At 29.7% G+C, this 10116-nt stretch overlaps 3 protein-coding genes across 3 annotated transcripts; 2 read left to right on the top strand and 1 right to left on the bottom strand.

Annotated features, from left to right (window-relative positions):
- Positions 1 to 135: 135 nt before the first annotated feature.
- Positions 136 to 1629, top strand: LOAG_09587 (microfilarial chitinase; the record flags this gene model as incomplete). The annotated part of the gene is made up of 3 exons (XM_003145114.2): positions 136 to 270; positions 556 to 781; positions 1121 to 1629. The coding sequence occupies 3 exons, from the start codon at positions 136 to 138 to the stop codon at positions 1282 to 1284; spliced, it is 525 nt and encodes a 174-aa protein (XP_003145162.1). The 3' UTR covers positions 1285 to 1629.
- Positions 1630 to 3786: 2157 nt separating this feature from the next.
- Positions 3787 to 5874, bottom strand: LOAG_09586 (RAB family member; the record flags this gene model as incomplete). Its single annotated transcript, XM_003145113.2, has 5 exons — positions 5664 to 5874; positions 5174 to 5257; positions 4789 to 4972; positions 4414 to 4594; positions 3787 to 3880 (listed from the first exon to the last, which is right to left on the bottom strand). The coding sequence occupies exons 1-5, from the start codon at positions 5748 to 5750 to the stop codon at positions 3787 to 3789; spliced, it is 630 nt and encodes a 209-aa protein (XP_003145161.1). The 5' UTR covers positions 5751 to 5874.
- A 2669-nt stretch (positions 5875 to 8543) lies between these two features.
- Positions 8544 to 10063, top strand: LOAG_09585 (hypothetical protein; the record flags this gene model as incomplete). Its single annotated transcript, XM_003145112.1, has 3 exons — positions 8544 to 8621; positions 8851 to 8989; positions 9761 to 10063. Coding segments are annotated over 3 exons (519 nt in total), but the record flags the coding sequence as incomplete, so codon positions are not given.
- Positions 10064 to 10116: the final 53 nt, after the last annotated feature.

Genomic DNA, 10116 nt, shown 5'->3' with positions numbered 1-10116 from the left:
AAATGAAACAAAACATAGAGATTGCCCGCATAATTATTTCGTTTTCATTAAATTTAGATTTCAAATTTGGATTTTGGATTTATTTGAAAGAGAAAATAATACAGAATTGTTGTCTTACATAATCAAATTTTCCAGATGAAATGGCTCAAGGAGAAGGGTTACGGTGGTGCCTTCATATGGACTCTTGATTTCGATGATTTCAAGGGTACAAGTTGTGGTAAAGGTCCATATCCGCTATTAAATGCAATCAATAATGAACTTGAAAGTGAGGTAGGAAATATTTCAGAGATGAATTTCGGTATCAAATATAGCTGAAGTTTCTGTTTGTATTCATCAAAATTTCGAATTATATTGTGAATGAAGTTATAAAATTAGTAAGGAAGTAAATCGATAGATTGATGAATCGGTCGATATAAGTTCAATAGGATTATTTCGGAAAAATTGACACTAAATGATAGGACATATAATTTCTCTTTGACGATTGACTAATTTAAAGTGCAAATTTACTTCGTTTTACACTCACTTCGAAATTTAAAATTCAGCAAACATTTACAGTCAACAGCATCGACAGAAAGCTTTGATACGACGACGGCAGAACCAGAAACTACAGACGACGATACTGATATTGATGCGACGACGGCAGAGCCAGAAACTACAGACGACAATACTGAAATTGATACGACGATGGCAGAGCCAGAAACTACAGACGACAATACTGAAATTGATACGACGATGGCAGAGCCAGAAACTACAGACGACAATACTGAAACTGATACGCCAGGTTTGTCATTTGAAGGATAAAAAAAGCGGATTTCTTATCTTGGATATAGCTCAATTCTCCGAATTTACTTCTCCATTCCACGTAGAATATGAAATTGGAAAGCCTTTTTTTTATGCATTTGTCATAAAAATAGTTTTGTTATTCCTCCAAAATCAATGCTTCGTAGAATCTAACAAGCATAGTTGACATAAGTTGCAGATGAATGAATCCCATTTGGAATCTCTAACACATCTGTATCTTTTTTGCTCCATATAATCTGCCCTTTTCCATTTCCCAAATAACTTATGATCCTTTCTTGAAGCAATGAATACTTTGTTTTGTTATTGAAAATTATTTCAGATGGATGTCCCGAGCCTAACGGTCTATTCCCGCATCCCAGTGATTGCCATCTGTTCATTCAATGCTCAAATAACTATTTGCATGTGATGCATTGTCCACCTACTACCTTTTTTAATGACGAAGTTAAAAGTTGCGATCATATGATGCCGGACAGATGCAAATGATTCTGTTGTTCTCCATAATTGTTGCAATAAATACTTACAGTAAAAGTCTTGGCACCACATAAAGGAATGAATTGGGAATTCTCAATTCAGTGATAATCCCCTTTAACTGATCCTGTATCCATATCACATTACTGTAAGTTATATTGATGCATAAATCCATCAAATGATGTAAACTGTAAGAATGATGTAAGCTGAAAATTTGTTAAATTTCAAGGAGTAATTCTAAATGTCATTTGCTTTTTCCAAATTGTTATTTGAAATTTCTTCCAGCAAAAAATATATGCCATATTATAAATGAATAATACTAATCCAAATGTGTTATTTCATTTGGATAATCGTACCATTCAATCCAAATATTAAAAATATGATGAAAAGTTGCTCAATCTACGAAACAATTTCTTCAACAAAAAAAAAAATAAAACATAATTTACACAAAAAGAAAGAGTAATGATAGCAATATTATGCAATATTTAATAAACTGTTGCTAACTATTTAGATATTACACTAGTACAATGTAAGCATCATCCAAATGCAAAAATAAATAGTCAGAACAACGAAAAATATCCCACTCAGTTGTCCAATCAATAAATTATTTTTACATGTTTGAAAAAAAATTCATTCAAGTTTTGGGTAGGTCTGTCAATTATTTGAGTGCATTGCTCTATGATTCTTTCTTTTTCTTTTTTTTTGTTCAATACATTCTAAGGCTTAAGTCATACTGTATCAAAACCAAAATAAATAGAACTGTGAAGCCATTTCATAAATGATACATAAGTGATATTGGTTTAGAAAGCAAACAAATAGGAAGCCAACTGAACATGAAACAATTACTTCTAGGAAAATGAAAAGTTGGTAAAGTGGCGAGGAATTACTGTCTAGTATACAGCATGAGAAAAAAAAACGACATTAACAGCAATATGAAAATCACGAGGCTAAGCCAACAAAAAACTACAATTTATCAGTTATCATCATCATCAAGTTATTCGTCGACAGTTGAAACTTTAAATAACTTGAAATTCAAGTAAGTAACAAAAGGTTCGAAAATTTTTGACTATATAACAGTGGTTTCGAGGTCAAAAAAAGTTAAATTCGGACATTTTTGCTAATTCATTTGAACTATAAGACCAGTGTCATAATGTCTTTTGAAAAGTATATTTTTAAATCGAAAAAATTTGGTAACGACTTAAATTAAAAAAAAAATACGCAAAATAATACCATTTTCATTTCCTCAATTTCGTATGCAATAATCCATCGGCCAAGAAAATACAAAATGAAACAATAAGAGCTGAAAGTGATAGATAAATATACACATATGAGGAAAAAGAATACCTTACCAAACGCGCACTCAAATAAATAAGACTAGAAATTCGGAAATATTTAAGGGATCACAAAATTAGAAAACACGTAGCCAGAGAGGAAAATGGGAAAAGCAGAAAGCATTGTTGTATAATATTCAAATGCAGATAGATATAATTTACAATTCATTTGTAAGTGAATATTTAACGTAAAATTATTATCGATTTACATACGTTGATGAGTCCAAATTTACTCGTTATATACAAAGAAATGTAATAATATAAAGCACCACGGTCAGCGTTTAATTCTGATTGTAATTCCAACCAAAAGTTATATTTAGAATTATGTATTTAGAATCTCCCTTGAGCACATAACAAAATAAATATCTATATGGCGCGTTAACATTGCGTATTTTTCGCAGGATCGGATTTTTTAAAAATTTGCCTGCTCTGATCCTAATATCATAATCTTGAAAGTTAGTGAGGTAATTTTTAAACAAAAAAAGTAAAGATTTCAGAGACAGGGAGAGAACAGTAAAGATACGAATGAGGATGAAAGTAGCACTATTAATATTATTATTATTGCGCCCTGTTTGTTACCCCATCTGTGACATTTTTAAGCCCGAATTTTAAAATTTCCTAGCAAACCTTTCGAATCCGCATAAAAATCTTTTACACAAGAAAAAGTACTCCAAGAAAATAGCAATTTTTTTTCATGATTTTTCCTTCATATAATGTGATGGTGCGCTTACAAAAAATTGTTCGAATCTATAATGCTATAAATCAAACCGGTTCCAAAAGCAGCTTATTTGAAATCGGTTATATACAGCTGTCTTGCAATAAAGACATTAACAACCATAAAAAATTTGATCTAAGGAAACAGCATTTAGACCGTATCTTACAATGCTACTTATTTAATTGTTATTTCTATTAACAATCTAGCAACGATGACAGTGATTTAATCTTCAAGGTAATCTGCACGTTTAGTACCATAGTATCGCTAAGATCGATTGGTCTTTTTTATTACATCTTTTCTGTTTTCTATTCCTTCATTCTGCCTTTTACGGAAGTTTGAAATTCATAGAAATTCACACTGCCGAAATGGTTGTTTCAAATGACAAGAGAATAAATAAGTAAATTACAAGTCGGGGGTACCCACAGACCACCTAGTATACGTCTAATTGGAAAAATCCACTCGTCATAATTATCAATTTCTTGAACAGCAAGAATTCGCTTGCATCGTAACTCGGCTCAGCAAACTTATCGATCCAGGACTTTTGCCATTTTTCAAATCCAAATACCTGGAACACGAAATTTAAAGTCGATTGTCTGAGATATGCCAATGGAATGAAAATTAGTGGCAGCAAATGAAGTAAGCAATTTTATGGTCCAAAGCTATGATAATTCCACTCAACAAACTTTTGTGCGCATTGAACTGAATTATAAGTGTGAAAAAGGAATTTTGGCCAACAATTCATTTCCCCCAATCGCTGACATCATTCTAGATCGTAAATTAAATGTAATAATATAGCGGCATCTTTTTCAATCATCAACTGGATGGCACACTATACACTGAAACAATCTAGCGATTCCGCGAATTTCACAAATTTTCACAACCTAATCAACCTTAACGCCCTTTTATCCTTTTCCTGTTAAACAGAATCGAATATTGATGTTCGATGCGGCCGTCAACAATTTGATATTATTTGCTAGCTAAGTATATCAAAAACTGCAAAAAACAGGAGAAGGTCTACCTGCCAAAATGAACTTTTAAATTAATAGAGCTGAGAGTAATAATTTACTTAAAGGAATCTCTAAATACTTCAGTCTTTACCTTCCATCATTTTTCTTCATGTCATTGGTTAATCGAGTAGCTACTTCATGAAATAATGTATCAACGTTGGTTGCATCGAGTGCTGAAGTCTCAAGGAAATAATCAAAAGCATTAGCATCTGCAAAATTCTTTCCAATCCGTTCTGGTACCTCACGTTCATCTTCTTTGTCAATTTTGTTCCCTGAAGGTACTGAAAGCATAAACAAGCAAGAAGCTTTTGCATTCATTAACGGTATATTCAGCATGCAAAATTGTTAAATTTCAAATTTAACTAATAAAAACCAACAAAGTAATGCAAGTAGATGATATACAAAACATCTGCACCTGCTTTAGATTTCGATAAAGCCAATCAATTTAGTACTAGTTATTACTGACCTACTAGTATTTTTAACACCCGCCGATTGGCATATTGTTCGATTTCACCTAACCATTCGGGTAGGCAGTCGAAACTTGGCTGGCACGCAACATCATAAACCAGCACTATGGCATGTGCAGACCGATAATAACTTTGAGTAATTGACCGGAAACGTTCTTGTCCAGCTGTATCCCAAATTTGGAGCTGTAACAAAATTGATATATTATTTCAAATCTTTTAGAAATATTACTACGTATTAGAACAGAAATCCTATATAAAAGAGCCCAAGAAGCCGTCGGCCATTTGTCAACACTTTATACAACAAGAAAAATCGATTCTTGCCAAAATGAAGGATTACAGATTCAGAAACTGATGAAATATTTAAAAGAAGTCAAACAAACACACCTTTATTTTGTCATCATTAACTTTAACAGTTTTGATCATAAAATCAACACCGATTGTAGCGCTTTGTCCAGGTGGAAAAATACCCTACAATAAATAAATGAAATAAATAATTGGATATGCTTAATATGCAGAATGTAATAGCATACTGAATATGTTAACGTGTAAATGCCAAAGATGAAATTTCAAAGTTAATACCCGGGCTTTTCATTGTTTCTTTATTCCACTTTCCATACAAACCTCACAACTTTATAATTCCTCATAATAAAGTGGTTTCCGGGAATAAACAGTTTGAAGTAGTAGCATGCAGAATATGTTAACGCGTTAATATAGTATGAATAAACGTGGTATGCAACTAGTCAACCATATCACTAGCTATTTACAATTCAGCATTCCAGGATTTTGAAACTTCGGGAGGTCACAAACAATTTAGTTTTTTCTCATTAAGCACATTGTAAAAATACAACAAAAACAAAGAAAACAAAAATGGAACCTGCGTGAATTTACGCACGAGGCATGTTTTACCAACGCCAGCATTACCAACAAGCACCACTTTGAATAAATATTTGTAGTCTTCCATGCCACAGTGACTACTGCCTAAGTCCAAATAATGCTAAATTTACTTCTCTGCTATTGTAAATAATCTACTAAATTATCTGATCCAATATTTTTTCTTTCTTCCTCTTTCTGCTTCCTTTTCCCCCTGAAAAAACAAAACGTTACATTTATCTGGAATACATTTTGGCTAAAATTACCATATTTAAAAGTGTCAAACCGGTTATAACCGAATAACGAAGTCTGATGGATGTTTGAAACATTTATATTCAAATTTATTGCAAAAAATACACAGATTGGAATAAAATCTACTCAGATGGCTTTAATAATTTGATAAAATTGATCAACAATATGAAACATTTAAATACAAATCACAAAAAAATTTTCAAGTATAAATTTAGCTTCATAACAAAGAAAAAATATAAAATATACATTTTCTGCAAATAAAATTGAAAAACAAGACAAATTGAGAAATAGCTCAACGAATAATTGGTGCAACACAAACACCGGAAAATCCCTTCACAAATAACAAAGCATCCGGAAAAAATAGAAAGCCCAAAAGTAATCGCACAATTCCGTACGGCATACGGAAAATGAACAGGAAATCAAGATAACAATGCTGAAACAAACCTCGTCACACAGCGACACAACAAGTGTAAATCATAAATTTATCCATTTGAATGGGACATTGTGCAATTCTCCAGGATCCCTAGATGGTATATCAGGTTCGTTTCTGGATGTTGACAATTTTCTTTCCTAATTTCTGGTAGTATTATGTTTTCGGATACTTAAGACTATTTGCTCGCTAGAGAAGAAAGATTTTCATTAATTCTTAGAGCCATATCATATAGCTTAATTAATGAAACTAATGCTATTGTCTTATACAATGAATGATGTTTGATATTTCGTTACAATTAATTATATAGTAAGAAAGACATATAGTGCTGTTAAAATGCATATTATTATCATCTCATTTGAAATACAAAGTTTAAATTTAGTATTCGAAAAAATACGTGACAGTTAGAGATGAATCATCGATTGATTAACTGAGAGTTATTAATTGTTTAATTAATCGATAACTCATCAACTGAAAGTTATCTGTTAAGAATGAATTTCTTTTTGTGGACATTGAAGAAATTGTCGCATAAAATTTAATAAAGCTTATTTTATCGTAAATACAACTAGAAGCAATCGCTAAATCATCAAAGATCATCCTCACTATCCGGAAATGATCAGCTTATTGTTGCGTTTTCCGGTAATCATGTCGTTGTTTTAGACTTCAAAACGAATTGCGGAAATTAATCCTTTCATTTTTTTTTATTCATTGTAACATAACATAAGCAAATATTTTGCACATAAAATGGCAAACTTCGAATATTCTGATGGAAAAATTGGGATCAGGGAAAAAAAAAGGAAGAGTTAAAATAATAAAATAAATATGCGACAGGCTGTGAAAGTCTAATTAATTATTGAAATTTAAAAAACGGAAAAAAACTGAAAAATAGACATGAAAAGAAGAAATAAAATGAAAAATAACATATTCTCAAGCGAAAATAATTTTTCAGCAAATCAAAAATTATTCCATCAAACATAAACTTTCAAATATACAACTTTTTCTTAAGTTTTTTTTCTTGCTATAGTTAACCTTTTTAAAAATGAGCCAATATATCTTTTAAAAAATTTTATTGGCAACTAATTTTTAATATTAGATAAGATTAAAGATCAATTAATTTATGAATTATTCATTTAGAATTGATTGATTTGAGCGATTATTTATTGCTGCAAATTGTAAAAAAATATTCGTTTTTTTCTTTTTAATCTTGTAAAAAAAAAAAAAGAAGGAAAAGTCATATATTCAAGGATTTATATTTGATGCAATAATTTTGGTTTATAACAAAAAAAAAAAAAAAAAATTAATTCCCTCTTGAGAATATCTACTTTTCACTTTTTTTTTGTCAATCTTTTAAATTTGAATGAAAAATGAAAGCGTCTCTCATTCCCTCCTCATAATTTCGGTCTTTTTGTTTTTTTTTTTCTCTAATCTCAGTTATTTCAACATAATATTTGAAATTTGTCATTTTTTTATTTTGTCAAATACTTATTTATGTTAAAATGAAAGCATTTCATTTCTGGAATTCTTTTCGAATTTTCACAATATACAATTATTATTTCAAAATGAAAAAGAATAAAAGAAATGGAAACCGATCTAAAAAAAAAAGAAAAAAAAATCCAAATTAATCGATCATAACGAATTTAATTTCGGAATTTAATTTCGCTTTTATTTCTAATATACCATACGATGATTCATTAATCAATTATCATTCTAAACCCATTTTTGCAATTAATTTTTCATAACAATGTTTGTTAAGCATTAGCTATGAGTGATATGTTTGGGTAGAATAAATGCAAATAGATTCTAAATTTAGTACTTAAAGAATGAAACGTGAAAACCTGATTGAGTAATTCTAAGTGTATGTAGTACGTGAAAACGTGATTGAGTGTTTCCAAGTGTATATAGTACGTGAAAACGTGATTGAGTGATTCTAAGTGTATGTAGTACGTGAAAACGTGATTGAGTGATTCTAGATGCATGTGGTACTATACGGAAAAATTTCAAAATGATGTTAAGATGTGTGACATGAGAATTTTTCATAAATGTTAGCAAATATAAATTTTAAAAATACGCGCATGAATTATGAAATGCATTCATTTAATGTATATTTTATCAAACATGAAAGCGGAAATTTTTTTTACTAATGTTTCTTCTTTTTTTTTCTAGGACTAAAATATGTCACCAAAAAGTTTAATGTGTTGCAAGATGTCAATCAAAGCTGCAAAAGAAAAAAAAAAGTGGAAATATATCTGCCTATGCGATAAAATTTCACAAACACATGAAGTTTTCTTTCCTTTTTTTAAATCAATACTTTGTTATTTTTCGTCGATTTGTCATTTTTTTTTCAAATTGCAAAAATTAAATCGAATTTTCAATTAAAAGTAAATTTCTTCACGAGAATTTACGAATTGCAAAAAACAATTTGAACTCAAACTCAAATTTAAATTTTTCAATTTTGGTTATTTCTTCATCCTACTAACAGTGGATTTAATTAAAAGGATAAATGAAATAGTTTAATGATAACCATCCACTTGGTATTGCTTCCTCCAGGAATTTAAATCCGATTCTGGAAGCATTCATTCCGGAAGCATTCACATGTAAATACAAGATTAACGGAAAATGTCATAATGAGCTGATAATTTCCATAACAAGTGATATAGCATTTGTTTCTAGTTGATAAGATAAATTTTGTTGAATTCAATTCAATAATTTCTTCAATAATCGCAAAAATAAGCTTATTCGTATGGATAATCAATAATCCATTCTCAAGAATCTTAATTAATTATTTAATTATTTCATCAGTAATTTAGCTTTTGTCATCAAGCATTCTTTTTTTTTCATTCTGTCTTATTCGGATTTTAAACTTCAATTTTGCTTCGCAAATATAGTGATAATATATATTTTTAAATATTTTGTTGTCTTTTTTTGTGTGAAATTAAATCCATAATTAAATTCACTTTTCCTTTTTTCCAATGTCAACTAATTACTTATGGTCCAATGCATTTTTAATTTTCATCTTTGTTTCTGATCGAATGTTTATCCTTACCATTCCAAAAAATAGGACCTATTAAAATGATATATGCGACCTTATGACCTTTAACAAATCTAAATTAATTTCAGATGTTCTTCTTGAATGTTTTAAATCGTGTGACAAAAAGCGTGTGATTTCTTAAAGGATTTGTTTTTTTTTTTTCCTCTTTTTAAATACGAAGTTAAATTAAATTGAGAAAAGCCATCTAAAAGGAAGAGAGTAAGGAAGTAAAATTGAAGACAACTTCCAAATTCAATTTAAAAAATTTGGAAAATTGTGCTAAATCAAATTTTATTCCTTATGTCATTTTGTTAGAAAAAGTTGCACTTTTGATAGGAAAGAAAAAAAAGTTAAAAATTATTTTTTATTAAAAAATAATCAAAAATTATAGGCCTAATGATGGAATATAATTATCATAAATGGCAGCATAATTCATTTGAACAATCATTATCACGTATCACTAACTTTTACGCTTGGTTCAAGTATAATATAATAAAATGTTTCTTATGTGGTTGTTTTTCAAAACCTACCAATTTCAAATTATTATCAACCACATTATCATCAACATTTTCAACATTGGATGAACCAGATCTGTTTGATATTGATACCATAAAGGACATTAATGATAACGATGGAATAGGACTAAATCAACAATGTAAATGGAAGCCAGATTTTAAACGATACAAAGATCAAAGTAAGTTATTTAAAATTTAAAAAAAGAAACGCAGTAGAGAGAGAGAGAGAGAG

Source organism: Loa loa (assembly GCF_000183805.2).
Source record: "Loa loa unplaced genomic scaffold supercont3.339, whole genome shotgun sequence".
In the NCBI taxonomy this organism is placed as follows: Eukaryota; Metazoa; Nematoda; class Chromadorea; order Rhabditida; family Onchocercidae; genus Loa; species Loa loa.
This window is presented reverse-complemented; position numbering and strand designations above follow the sequence as displayed.